This window comes from Staurois parvus, unplaced genomic scaffold, assembly GCF_062004578.1.
Source record: "Staurois parvus isolate SC_StPar_1 unplaced genomic scaffold, SC_StPar_1.0 ptg000670l, whole genome shotgun sequence".
NCBI lineage: Eukaryota > Metazoa > Chordata > Amphibia > Anura > Ranidae > Staurois > Staurois parvus.
Genome location: NW_028318466.1, coordinates 1,300,908 through 1,316,426, shown reverse-complemented (window position 1 = coordinate 1,316,426; position 15,519 = coordinate 1,300,908). Strand labels below are relative to the sequence as shown.

The following is a 15,519-nucleotide window of genomic DNA, read 5'->3' as shown; positions in this document are numbered from 1 at the left end:
GTGCCTTTCTGATAGTACTTTTTATAAAAACTCATCTGCTACACATAATTAACTAATTAACCAGCATGTCTCAAGAATAAAGCCAACTATAGAGCATGGAATTTTCTTTTCTGCAACTATGGGTTTCAGGAAACAAAATCGCTCAATTCCCCCATCAAAGCTGACAGTGTTGATGGGGGAATGCCTCAGGTGGAGCTATTGTGTTCTCCTGGCAAGCGGACGTGAGTGGGCACTATGGGGAGCTGTCCCTACTGGGAGAACACAAAGAATATTGCTAGTGGCTGTAGACACTGGCAATAATCGCATGGGAAATACCCAAGTTGCACAACAATCAAATGAGATTCAATCAGCCTGCCCATATATGGTTCAAATCTCGTCTGGTCCCTGCTGATATTCTAAACATCTGTGGCTGGCTTTAACAATAGCAATTGACCAAAATTACATGATGAGGCTTGGCACTATTTTCCCTCTGTCATCCGGCTCCATCAAGAATCATCTCTCATCGCTGATGAACTAAAAAAGGTCCAGTTGCCACACCGTTAATTTCAACAAAAATCTTTTCATAAGACTATATTTCCATTGAGGCCTCATTCACACAGGTCTACTGATCCATACATCCTTGTGAAGGGCTGTGTTTACCCACCCGGGATGCACATGTGTTCTGTGCAGCCCCATGCAGGCTGTCTGTTTAAATCAATGACAGTTGGCCAGCCGCATTGACTTGAATGGATTTGTAAGTGCATCCCTGACTGTATGACTTCTGTGCAAGACTGATGCATGATTTAGAACACAGTCCATTAACCTGGAGGTGGCAGCATAACCCAAGTAGTCATGATGATGCCCTATGTCCTGTGATGTACTCCAGGCAAAGATTTTTACAGGTAAACCAAAAATCCTAATTTCATGGTGTATTAATGAATACAGAGTTGCATTCATTTGTACATATTGTTATCTACCTGGATTTCAGCTTTAACCTGCATTCTTTTGTATTATAATCTAGCCATGCTGCACTGCTGAGTTAAAGTGGCATTGATGTGTGAGCTTGGTGTATTGTGATAGGGGCCACTAGGGCGAGTTTGCCCTTAGGCATAAAGTTCCCCCAGCAGACCTCAAAGGCATTTTACGTTTTTTAATTTTCTACAGGTGTAAAATCCTCTAATTTTTTAAGCAGATACACTTGCTGCTCTGCTCTTTGACAAACTCACTTTAAAATAAGACAAAAATCTGATGATAGTAGTACTGCAATTTGTAGATTCTCACTTAACTGGTAGAATCCAAATATCATTTCTTATCCAACCTTGAAGATTTTAGCTACCAGAGGTGTGCTTAAAACATTTTATTTGAAAGGCTTAATTAAAAGATAGAATCATACTTTAAATTTAGGATGATATTTGGAGTCAGGGTGATCTGAAAATGTGCACAAGTCTACCATATTATCTTCTTATATTTTATTTTGGCACAAAAAGTACTGTTTTGTCTTTATTTTGTAATATTATATACAGTTTTAGTTCTCAAAAATCCAAATTGATTGCAGTAACAGACGTACTACTGTTCTATCAGCAGGAAAACAACATAAAAACAAATCAGTCTTGAACGTACTCTGTTTAGTAGTCTACTGCATCTTAAATCCTGCCAGTTAGTATATAGACAGAAATGGAAACCTTAGCTGCCACAGAAATGATGTCAAAATACATCAATAAGTACTGCATTACGTAAATAAATTATGATTCAAAAAATAATGGGAAAAAAATCTATATTTCTGTCCAATTACTGTCTGTGTGTGCACTTTTTCTATCATGTTCAGTGATTCAGTTAAACTTCAGCCAGAAGTTCATCCTTACTTTTTTCTAGTTTTGGTTTTGGATAGAACTGTAGAGGTAAGAAATGTTTTGAGTTTTATTGTTGTCTGTCACTCCTGTGGAAATTTCCTATCTGTTAGTGTCCAGGTGACAGTGTTGTCACCAAGACAGGAAGTGAAAGGATCTCACCAATAGGGACACATACAACAATAAAATTGGAATTTCCAGCCTTTTTCTAATATCTGACCCCTTTTCACGCTAAAATTAAAAAGGGTTTTTATCTCTGTTTGTTTTTAAAAGTCACAAAATGGGAAGAGATTAGAAAGCTCTTCAGTGAAGACCCAGACAGCATTAGAGACCTAAAAGAAATAAAAAATACCATTCACACCTAAGCATTCCATTACAGTGGGTAATGCATGCATGGTATTGTGCATTAATGGCATATGTTAATATGGGTTGTGCACATGAATGCATGTCATAGAAATGGGTTGCCAAAGAATAGCATTATGAATTGGGTTGCCAATACACTACAACAGACAAAAAAATGTGCAGGACCCTTTTTTAGTAACACAGTGTGCCACTATGTGTTGTGCTGCAGTGTGTGTTGGCATCTACTGTACAATGCACTTGGGTGGCATTCACAATAAAAGGTACGGCAACACATAGCACATAGAGCAGGTGCATTGGTATTTGTTGTGGAAAGGCCCTAACCCTTTCCCACTCTGTTCTAATAAAAAAAGTTTTACTAGAATTGGGGTTGCATTTGACTTGTAAATGAACAAGTATGTTTTTTTTAAGAGAGTATATTTGCGTAAAAGACTGATGTAAAGACTATGTATGTGAAGCCTAGACATTTTGGTTTTTTTTTGGGGGGGTGTTAGGGAAGACTTAAAACCCTTTTCAGTTTGTACTCCTCCCCCCCAGGTACAAACAATTCAAACCTCCAAAAAGGACTCATATAGTTGACCTTATAGTTGTTACTCATTTTCTCCTCAGTGTCCCTAACGTTAGTCTAAAAGGGTGACTAAAATTACAGAACCCAAATTTAGTTGTAACTACTTTATTTATAGTTTTTATTTTAATTTTGTATTGTAGCTGCTTTCTCTCTTCCCCTTTTTATTCTTTGATTGTCTTTTTACAGTTAGTAGGGAACATGTTCCTTGGACTGGTCCCTGAGAACACTTATTCTTTCTTCGAATTGCTGGTTTAATTATCCTGACCATGCATTAATATATGCCATCAACCCAAGTCCTAGTGACTTGATGAATAAGAGCTCTAAAGAGAAGTTGGCTTTGTGCTAGTCTGGAAAGATCCTCCAATGTCATCCCTACAGCAGTAGTCAATGTGTAAAACCACCTAGTAGTTGGTCTCCCTCTTCTCCTATATGTACAGTTTGCAAATAATGGATATACCAGAAAATAGGGAGTTGCAATGGTAACTCTTAAACAAACTAAATATAGAGATTTTTTCTGTGTACTTTGCTTGAGAGCAAAATAATGCTTCATCCAACAGTGTGTGTCTATTATTTATGGGTTGTACCATTGTATATCCTTTTTCAAAACAAATATACACTCACCGGCCACCTTATTAGGTACACCTGTTCACTTGCTTGATAACACAAATTACTAATCAGCCAATCACATGGCAGCAACTCAATGCATTTAGGCATGTAGACGTGGTGAAGACGACTTGCTGAAGTTCAAACTGGGCTTTAGATGAGGAAGAAAGGGGATTCAAGTGAGTTTGAACGTGGCATGTTTGTTGGTGCCAGATAGGCTGGTCTGAGTATTTTGAAAACTGATGATCTACTGGGATTTTCATGCACAACCATCTCTAGGGTTTACGGAGAATTGTCCAAAAAAGAGAAAATATCCAGTGAGTGGCAGTTGTGTGGACGGAAACGCCTTGTTGATGCCAGAGGTCAGTGGAGAATGCTCATTCAATTTCAGCTGCAACATTCAGATGGTAGGGTCAGAATTTGGTGTAAACAACATGAAAGCATGGTTCCATCCTGCCTTGTATCAACGGTTCAAGCTGGTGGTGGTGGTGTAATGGTTTGGGGAATATTTTCTTGGCACTAGCAAGGTGTACCTAAAAAAGTGACCGGTGAGTGTATATTAAAAAATGTTAATATTAATATTTTAAATGACAACAATCAGTTTATTTTTCATTGTCCACACCATGTTGGGGAGATGCAAAAGGAAGTGAGAGGTAACCTCTACAAATTTAGGAGAATTCCCCAATTCACTGTCAGGGTTGATGGCAGGAATCCCATCTCTTCCACAATCGATCAACTTGAGTACAGCCAGCCTGCCCATAGATGGTTCGAATCTCAGCTGGTCCCTGCTCAACTGGCTGAGATTCGATCTATCCATGGCATGCTTTAGAAAGTCATCACCCAAAACTGAAGTTCTCATTGGAAGAACTGCCTTAACCTTTTTTTCTGGTGATACCTGGGTGCCTATCACTTTCTGTCTCATTCACAGTGGTCTCCAGGACAAGAAGAGAAAGTGAACCTTCCAGTGTAGACAAAGACAACAATAAAAATCTTTTCCTATTCCATCCGTAATAAAAAGAAAAAAAATGTCTTCACATACAGTACATTTTAGTCTTGGTACAGAAAAGGGCATATTACTATATATTTGAATTGTATATATTGTGCCGTATTGGAATTGTTCCTTTGTACTTCCTTCCCCCCCACACACCAGGAAAAAAGCTACTTTTTTTCATTCTTTGTACCAATTGCCACTGAAATTTTAATCTATCATTTTCTACATTAGAGCCATTATAAGTTTAAAAAGGTCATCTTGAAAAATACAATGAATAGTCCATATTGTGCTGTAGCCAGTCTGGAGTAGGACAGCAGGGAATGAGAGAAAAGAACATTTTGCTGCCTGATTCCCCCAGTGTCCTGGATTCCCATCTTCCATGTTACCATAGCAACAGTAGTTCCATACTACTAGAACCAGAACATTGCCATGTTATCAAAGAAATGCATTCTTATTTGAGTAATGCTTTTTTACCTGTGTGATAGAATGTTATCAGTATGGCGCCGTGTTGCCGTAATGATACAGCAATACTACAATTAATGAATCCATTTTGCTGTATTGCCCTGATCAGAAAATCAGGACCTAGAAGTGTGCAGTACCCATTGCGTTTAATGCTTGGAGCTTACACAGGGCTAAGGGATTCTTTCCTCAACTCCATGTAAGAGTGCTGGGTGCCTGAGCAACCAATCATGAAACACCAGCCCTGTCACATGGCTGGAGTTGGTGCAAGTCAAAAGTTTCCCATATCCATAAATACCAGATACGTATTTCACTTTACTAATGGTGACCCAACAGAGTGGAGGGAAATAAAGGAAAGGTACACCTTCCCTTATGTGCAGTTGTTTGACATGAACTTATCACTTTGCATTATTGCAAAGTATATTTTTGCATTGAAAACACATTTTTAAAAAGCATTCATTTTTTAAAACATATTTATTTAAAGGGTTCAACAAGAGCAGAATTTATTATTTGGACAACCGCAAATTATCTTAATGAGAACTCCGGGATAGACAAAAAAACAAATCATCCATTAGTACACCCCCCCTGTACAAAACACTAAACAGTTAATAACATTTTGAAAATCCTTACCTTGTACGAGAAAAGTCTTATTGAATTTTCATGACCTCATTTCTGTAATTAAAAAAAATAACAGCATCTACTCTACAAAGGAAGAGGTGTAACAGCAGGGATTAGATCATATCCTCTCATCTCTCTCTCTGCAGTAAAAGGAAACTACAGTACCCATCAATCACACGGAATTGTAGTGAATGTGGGTGAGTACACTAGACCTGTACATGTTGAATGTGTCTCAGAGTCTCAGTCCACCCACCACTGCAAGTGGGCTGAATTACATCACTGCTTCTTAGAGAAATAACTACAGAAGGGATGTGCCAACACCAGTGGCTGGGGGAATAGGAGGCATAACAGCCACCAGTCTTACAAACAGGAAACGAAACATTATTAACAGTTTGATTTGAAAATGAATAGGCTATTTCAGAGAAACAAATAAGTGAACCAGAAGATGGTTTTTGCCTGGAGGTCTGCTTTAAATCTTTGAATGTATGATGGAGAAGTATGTATATTACTATATATTATTTTTTCTCTGTTCTTCAGGGTCGAGACCTTGATTGTAAGGTACAAGAATACAAGAAAAATGGTGACGTAATTCCTGAAAGTCAAGTGACAGAATGGTTCATCCAGTTACTGCTCGGTGTAAATTATATGCATGAAAGGTATTGCCATTTTTCATTATTATAAATAGAAAAAGATGTAAGTCTTATCACTATACCAAAAACAAAATGCTTACATGTGTAAAATATTAACTAGCATACTTCAAAGCTTGTTTGAAGCATCCACTAGAGATAAGTAAACAACTTCTAGGTTTATGATTTGACCCAGATATAGTATTTTTTTATCCATTATCCATTATTAAAATATTTTGCTCCATGCAAATGACCATGAAAATTGTAATGACACTTAAAAAATGCAAATTTTTTTTTTGGGGGGGGGATCTTTCATTGTCCTGATCAAATGTGCTGGTGACATTTTTACATCAAGATCACAACAATTCAGCTGGCTGTTGCCCTTTGTGGTAATTCACAATGAGAACATTTCTAAATAAAGAATCCCTGTCATCTTGTATAAAAAATAAAGAAAAGACTATACGAAAAACAAATCTTTAGTTATCTGTGCTACAACCTGATTCCTCCATTCTTTTCTGTATTCAAGAAAAACCACTTTATTAAGGATCTACAGCATCTGACACTTCCAGGAGTGGTGTCTCCCACTGGCCCCATTGTCACTACAGGACACACTAAAAAAACCTGATCTGTTATGACAATCAGAAGATTAAAGTGTATTTCCAATGTTGCTGCCAAACTGGGATAACGCCAACTTTATATTTGTTACCTGTTCCCATGCACATAGCATAGAGTAACTTAAAGTATATGTAAACCCTTGCCTTGTAAAACAAACCATTCAGATTAAAATGAGAGGTGAGAGGCAAAACATTTGTGTATATACGTAAGTGACCACATACCCTTTGTTCTCAGCTGCATATGAGCTAGGGGAGGAGAAACAGCAACACACTGATCTTCCCAGTGAATGGCTGTGCAGAGGGGGCATGTCAGCACATGTCTGATCATTGGAGGAGAGCAGGCTGAGTTCCAGCACAGGCAAAAAACTGAACACGCTGTGCTCTGCTGCCTAGTGTAGTTAGCTTGTATAGGAAAGCAGAGGGACTGTCAGGAACACCAGAGATTTCACACAAAGGAAGCAATGCAAAGAGCATAGGATACTTTTTCATACAAATACATGGAACAGCAAGCATATCAGGAATATGAATTGATGTGTTTACATATTGTTTAACCGCTTCCCGACATACTGCTACAGGGTGGCACGGGTGTGTAAAATCACCTATATATATGCGGCCATTTTCCGCCACGGCTGTCAATCACCGGGTCTTGGCCAGTGATTACTCCCGTTGATTGCTGAAAATCTCCAACGTTGAGGAGAACTGTATGTAACCAAAACCAATACAGTTCTCCTCCCTGTCGGCTCGTGCACACTGCTTTGAATGGCCATCCAAAGCAGTGTGATTACAGTGAAGTACACACATAGAGATTACAGTGAAACAGCACACAGTTAACCCTTTGATCGCCCCTTATGTTAACCCCTTACTACCCAGTGCCCTTAGTACAGTGTCAGTGCTTTTTTTTTTTTTACCACTGATCACTGTATTGGTGTCACTGTGTCACTGGGGATGTCAGTGACGCCAAGTCAGTTCCCCCCAGTGTCAGAATGCCCACCCGCATTCCCAGTATAAGTCGCTGATCGCCACCATTAGTAGTAAAAATAAAAAGTAAAAAAAAAAAAATTCCAGTATCTATACCGCCATTCATAAATGCTATAACTTTCACGTAAACCAATTAATTTACATTGGGATTTTCTTTAGCAAAGACATGTAGCAGAATACATTTTGGCCTAAATTTATGATGAAATTTGATTTTTTTAAATTTTTTGTACTGGACATGTTTAATAGCAAAAAGTCAAAAATATTGTTTTTTTTTTCCTCAAAATTGTCACTTTTTTTTTTCTTAGCACAAAAAATAAAAAATGCACAGGCGATCAAATACCACCAAAAGACAGCTCAATTTGTGGGAAAAAAAGGACGTACATTTCATTTGGGTGCAGGGTTGCATGACCGCATAATTGTCAATTAAAGTAACGCAGTGTCGTAATGGAAAAAATGGCCTGGTCATGAAGGGGGGTAAATCCTCAGGAGGGCAAATGGTTAAAACAATATTTGCAGCTTACTTTTTTTAGATTCTCTGTTCTTGACCCTCCAGCACAGAAAAAATCCTACACAGTTCTCTTTGCTTATAAGGGATCTGGGGAGCTGTGTATGCCATATAATTACTGTAACCCTGTCTGTAGCAGGGGCGGACTGACCATTTGGAAACTCGGGCACCGCCCGAGGGCCCGGGGTCAGTAGGGGGCCCCATGAGATGCCCCTGGTACCTTTTTCATAGGCTTTTTTGAGTTTGGGCAAGGACACAGGGGCCCAATGATCCCCTATCGCCCGGGGACCCCATGAGTTGTCAGTCCGCCCCTGGTCTGTAGTGTGCAGGCAATTCTTCATTATTAGCTGTAACTAGATGTGAATAAAGGTGTGGGTGCCAGGCTTCTTACAGTATATGTTAATGAAGACAGACTTGGGTCAGGTCCATACTAACATTGTTCAAAAAACCTTTCACTCAGCAAAGGCCCCTTTCACATGAACATTCCAAACTGGTTCGCCTATCGCTTTTCCAGGCGGAACTGAACGGCGGGTGTAAACAGACGTGTCTATTTACACCCACCTACATCCGATCCGATGGATGTGGATCTATTCTCCTTCCATCCAGCGGATCGGATCGGATGGCAGTCTGTTTACATTTGACTGCCGATAGAGGAGAGCAGGCTGTGTCCATGTCTACTCTGCATAAGCAGAGTGGACACAGCCCTGTCATCCTCCTGCTCAGCAGTGATCAGCAGACAGGTCCCCTACTGAGCAAGTGGACCGCAGGCCGATTCTGCCTCATATGAAAGGGGCCTTAAGGTAAGAAATATTTTTTTAAAAATATTTTTAGGCATGCTGTGTAAATGAGAACACACAACAAACATATAGTGGGGTTTTTTCAAATTTCACTGCAGAAGTGGAAATAAATATATGAATAATACATATATACGAGGGGTGTTCTGGTCAAACCAGGACTTTTCAGTTTATATAAAGAAAAAACTAATTTCAATGAGTGTAAACTGCATTTATTTTTCAATATACTCCCCTGCTACATTTTATCCCAGCATTCAACTAATGCCTGGAAAGCTTTGACATAGAAAGATTTGTCAGTACGTCTGAACCATCCTAGGACAGCGTGCTTCATTTGTGTTCACTGTTCTGTTTCACAGAAAGAGTAGTCTCTTCTGCAATTTCACGACAGGTTATACGTCAATTATCCAGGATCATTCGTTCTACACGCTGAATGTTCACAGGAATGACTGCTGTAGGCTGGGAACCACTATGGCCGGGATCGTCACTGACGGACAAACAGCCATCTTTGAATCAATTACACCATTCAAATGTCTTACTGCATCTGAGCATCTCATCACTGTACTGTTCTTGAAGTCTTCTGTAGATATCTGCAGGTTTTGTGCCTTTGTTCACAAGAAACATCACAACACGCTGTTCCATGCACACACGTTGTCTGCCATCTTTATTAATGGTCTCTGGACTAGCCCGCGGCATGTGCACTGCCTATCAGTAATAGAACACACTTGCCACTTACTACTGAGTGTAGTACCACCAAGTTAGCATCCCTTTTTATATCTGTAAAATTAAAAGTCCCGATTTGACTTGAACACCCCTCAAAAATATCTGAAATGAGCCTCTTGCTTAAAAATTATGGAAGAAAAAGACACAGTTAAACAATCTACTGTATGTGGCTCTTTAAACTGACCCTAAATGCTAACCCTGCTTTATTCCTTTATACAATTCATTCGGTCTGATGTTCTATACAAGATTGTAATCTTTCTGTCTACCTAGTACTTGATACCAGTAAAGAATGTGACATATCATTATACACAGGCTACTGTAGACTGAAAACCTGGCTTTTATAGGGTGCTTGCAGTCAAATGCCTGTTACTATCCTTGGGAGACAACAGCTGCTGATCAGCTTAAGCAGAAGTGTCAATCTCGTTGTCACTGATGTTTCTGCTTTCTTTGTATAAACAGTTTAATCAAGGGCTGCACTGTGTGCAGAGATGCACCTTGAGTGGAAAGAGCTCTGGGCAGGAACAAGTCACATTAGAGAAAAAAAGAAATATCACATTGTTCAAAAATAGACCTAGTAGGCATGAAAAAATAAACAGAATATTAAATAAAGAATAAAAGCAATATATATATTATAATAATAAAATTATCATAATAAAAGCAAAATTGTGATTGCATAATGGAGATGCACATATCTGAGATTCATTCTGCTAATATTATGCCTATTATGCTTCTGGTGACATGATAATGGCTTATTCATTGGAAAGGAATAATGTGTATGTGAGTGTAGCAACCCATGACAACCAAAGTTCATCTTTCTTTGTTTTGATTACAGAAAACTGAAATCTAATTGGTAGCTATGGGCATTATTAGGATATCATCATCCATATTCCCATTCTAATTTACTTATAATTTTTAAAAATGTATGACATATAGATGCAGACGTATTGATAATGATGTCATTAGTTTGCTGTTCTATAATAGTGATTGTCAACAACATCATTTTAAAGAACATAACTAAAAACATTACATGGTTGTCCAGGTTGAAAAAAGATGTAGGTTCATGGAGTTCAACCAAAAGACAAAAATAAATAGATTTAAAACTGTCATCCTCAGAACTCTAATCTTGCAGTTGACTCACTGGAAGGCTAAAAACCCTTATAAAGCATGCTCCAATTTGCTGCAATAGGAGAAAATATTATTTCTTGATCCCCTAAGTAATCAGATACTCAAAACAAAAATAATAGCCCATTATATTTTTGAAAACACATCCAGTGTTTCTTTTTTTAATAATCTACAGAGTTTGCTTCACCTAACTGCTGTTGAAGTCCACATTTTTTACAGCTCTTACTCTAAAAAAACAACTATGCAATTGTTTTATATTTTATTATTTATTTACAATATTTTTGTTTTTTACAGTTTTTTTTAGAAGCCCTGTTGGGGCTTTGGTGAAATATCGGTGGTGTAAACAGACCCCTGCTGTCTCGCTTTTGAGATAAAGAAAGGGACTGAAGACAGAGACAGAGAAGCTTCAGCTGGAAAGTGAATTAATGGGAAGAACTCTGTGCTGAGCAGCTTCCTGTTCATTCACAAACTTAAGCATAGTAAACACAGTTTACTATGCTTCAGTTATGAATTAACATAGTAAGTGGTTGTTACCGATCACTCACTGTGTTCATATTGCAATTCCTCCCAACGACACCAACTATGGGGGCACAGTCTCGCCCAATGACACCAACAATTAGACCCAATAACACCAGTGATGGGGCACAATTCCTCCCAATGACACCAATGATAGGGCACAATTCCTCCCAATGATAGCGATGATGGGGCACAATTCCTTTCCAACGACACCAACTATGGGGCACAGTTCCGCCCAATGACAGCAACAATTGGGCCCAATAACACCAATGATGGAGTACAATTCCTCCCAATGACAACGATGATGGAGCACAATTCCTGCCAATGACACCAATGATGGGGCACAATTCCTCCCAATGACACCGATGAAAGGGCACAATTCCTCCCAATGACACCAATGATGGGGTACAATTCCTCCCAATGACACCAATGATGGGGCACAATTCCTCCCAATGACACCGATGATGGAGCACAATTCCTCCCAATGACAACAATGATGGAGCACAATTCCTGCCAATGATACCAATGATGGGGCACAATTCCTCCCTATGGCACCGATGATGGGGCAAATTCCTCCCAATTACACTTATGATGGGGCATGATTCCCCAGTGAAACAACGATGGGGCACAGTTCCTCTCATTAGCACCAAAAATGGGGCATTGTTTGCTCCCACTGATACTGTGACATTTTCTATTCCCGATGTCCACAGTCCGGCCCCCCTAAAGTCTGAAGAACAGTAAATTGGCCCTTTCTATATAAAGTATGGAGACCCCTGATCTAGAGTGTAGGTAATCTAATACAGGAGGCTACTGGCCAGATCACCAGGTGAAAAAGCCTTAAAAAAAGAACTAATGCAGCCGCCACACCTAATTATTGGTAAACTGCAGTATATTAAATTTGTGGGTTTAATACCGCTTTAATTATGTTAAACATTAATCCACAGCCCGTTTCTTAATATGACAAAGCATGGAGAGCATGTACGGATTATGAAGTTATCAAGTAAAACGCACTTAAAAAAGTAATTAGCAATTTTGAAATATTTTTTAAATTGTACTATGTTAATGGCAACATAAAACAAATGCAGGTAGAAAGTATTTGAAGTGTTATCCCAATTTGGCTGCAAAAAGTGGAAATACACTTTAATTGTTGTACTTGATGAGATTCATACAGTACAAGGAGGCTGCTTAGTATTGCTGTAACAATGCCTAAAGTTTACACAAACAAAGTTTTATTTGACATTGAGTAAACCTTTTGTGTTTGGGATTAGTTATCTCTAGAGGTTTAAAAGGACCAGTTTGTATAATTTTCCATCACATTTATCCTCTCATGTATGATTAAATACAATATGTATGGATTATACTTCTCAGTTCCGCCACTCAACTATATCATGCAATGTGAACTCCCTGGATTATTGATGCTTTATGCTTTAATTAACATTGTTTTAAGTTTTTTTTTTTGTTACTACAAATGGATCTCTGTTATTTATCCATTTTCTTTTTCTGTATATTGGTTGTCAGTTTAATTACATATATTGCCTGCCTAATCATTTTGTTTCCTTCTTTTTTATTATGATTATCTTCTTGGCCTAATTATTAGCTTGACAGATTTCCTGGCGTTAGATCATGTGTGCTTTCAGTATAGACAAATGAGTAGAGCAGATTTATGTTTTGTGTGTTGATTTTCATTTGATCCCTCTTATTTGTGTATCTAGGAGAATTCTTCACAGAGATTTAAAAGCCAAGAACATTTTTCTGAAGAACAATCTGCTTAAAATTGGTAAGACTTAGTGACCCTTTTAAATGATGTGGAAACAATTTGATTATTTATGTGTTTACATAATTAATGTGTGTTGTTCTGGGTCATGTTTCATAAATCATAGTTAGACTTTTTGTCACTGTGTATGGCTCTTTTATTTCGGTTTCCCTGTTTACAATGCTTAAAGGGAATACATCATGTTTTTATATATTTTCTTTAAATTATTTACTATACTTATTATTTGTAATATCTTTGCAATTATGATGCATACTAAAATACAATTCATGTTTGAATCATTGCTCTGGAAAATATGAATAAACAAGTATGTATATATGATATTTCACTTACTTCATGGAGTCAGCAGGTGGCAAACTCTAAGCTACAACGCCATCTTTATCCACAATTATTATTTTTTACAGATATGTTGTAAGAGAGCAGGAGAGATCAGATTACATTATCTGTTACAGTACTCATATCTGCTTAGTCAGTAATACAGAGGCGTCTAGAAAGTATGCAGACAGTAGAAAGGTTAGCTTGCTTGAAAACAGTAGAAAGCCTGGTATAAATGCTTAATTGTATTATCATACTGGATTTATATAGCGCCTATAATTTGTGCAGTCCTTTACAAAAAAATGATTTGTAAAATAAATGTTTTGTTTCAGTTACTAAAAATAAAAATCAACATCAGTTTATAAACTTAAAGTGTTACTAAACACACAACAGTAAAATCAGTCTGTATACAAAGTAAAGCATGCTTGTTATACTCACTGTGGAACCTAAGGGGTTAATCCTTCACATCGTGTAAGAATGCTGTTTGATCCTGACTTCTCTGATCCTCCCCTGCTTCCAGTGTCTCCCTCTTATTTCATGATAAGACATATAATGTGGAGACACTGCACATGCTCAATTTGGTGTGTATTGCTAGAGAAGTTTTTTTTTTTTTTTCTTGGGAGAGTGCATGTGATTATCACAGGGCCAATCAGCACTGCCCAGACAGAGGTCAGGGGTTCTGCATCCTCCTAGAGAAAACTCCTCCTACAAGCTTTAACCAGTGCTCTGCTGAACATTGATGAGAAAAGCTATTTAGCAGTGTATATTTACTAAAATAATTGCATTGCCATGGTCTGTGTACTGTTGGAGACCAGATATAGTGTCAGTAATGTCAGTAATACAGAGGCGTCTAGAAAGTATGCAGACAGTAGAAAGGTTAGCTTGCTTGAAAACAGTAGAAATCCTGGTATAAATGCTTATTTGTATTATTATCATACTGTTTTTATATAGCACCTATAATTTGTGCAGCCCTTTACAAAAAAATTATTTGTGAAATAAAAGTTTTGTTTTAGTTACTAAAAAAAATCAACATCAGCTTATAAACCTAAAGCGTTACTAAACACACAACAGTAAAATCAGTCTGTATATGCAGTAAAGCATGCTTGTTATACTCACTGTAGATCCTGAGTGGTTAATCCTCTGCATTGCGTAAGAATGCTGTTTGATCCTGACTTCTCTGATCCTCCCCTGCTTCCAGTGTCTCCCTTTTATCTCCTGATAAGACATATCGTGTGGAGACACTGCACATGCTCAATTTGGTGTGTATTGCTACAGAAGTTTTTTTTTTCTTTCTTGGGAGAGTGCATGTGATCAGCACAGGGCCAATCAGTACTGCCCAGACAGAAGTCAGGGGTTCTATATCCTCCTAGAGAAAACTCCTCCTGCAAGCTTTAACCAGTGCTCTGATGAACACTGATGAGAAAAGGTATTTAGCAGTTTATATTTATTACAATAATTGCATTTCCATGTTCTGTGTACTGTTAGAGATGAGATATAGTGATTGCAGGGTCCTGGGTTTAGTAACTCATAAAACTAATTATTAAAATAAAATGGATCAAAACATTATACTTTCTGATTCATCTTTTGACTGCCAAAGACATATTGTATATATGTGTGTATATACATATATATATATATATATATATATATATATATATATACTCGGGTTCCTCATGTGTAATATATCATGGCAATTAAAAGATCAAAATAAGCTCACGTTGTAATAGCAGCTCTAAAAGTGTTTGCATTTTAATCTGGAACCTGTCCCTAAATATTATAAGCGATTTGAATAATTACATTGTATGTGCCCCCCTGCCTGCTGCTTTACCACTACCTGCAGATGCTGATGTTGCCAGCCCTATTGTTCTGGATGGCAAGCAGAGAGATCAGGTAAATACTTCTCTTTTGGCGCTGAACTAATTGGACGTGCACAGTTTCAATGTTAGTGTGCCACTGGTAGACTTTAGGGATCTACAGTATCACATGCTGGGCTTGTCAATGCACTAATGACATTAACAGCTGAAGAAATAGAGCTAGCCATGCATTCCTTTGCCCATAATAAAACACCAAGCCTGGATGGCTGTCCTGTAGAGTGGGATCTGCTATATAAAGATGTCCTAGTTCCTCCTTTAC

At 38.0% G+C, this 15,519-nt stretch overlaps 1 protein-coding gene across 1 annotated transcript in view; it reads left to right on the top strand.

The window, feature by feature from the left end:
- NEK11 (NIMA related kinase 11) overlaps positions 1-15,519 on the top strand; it is a 378,537-nt gene that overhangs the window by 162,198 nt on the left and 200,820 nt on the right. The window contains exons 4-5 of the mRNA XM_089652057.1: positions 5,963-6,081; positions 13,013-13,077. Coding sequence (XP_089508183.1) covers positions 5,963-6,081; positions 13,013-13,077 — 184 coding nt within the window. The remainder of the gene's footprint in view (positions 1-5,962; positions 6,082-13,012; positions 13,078-15,519) is intronic.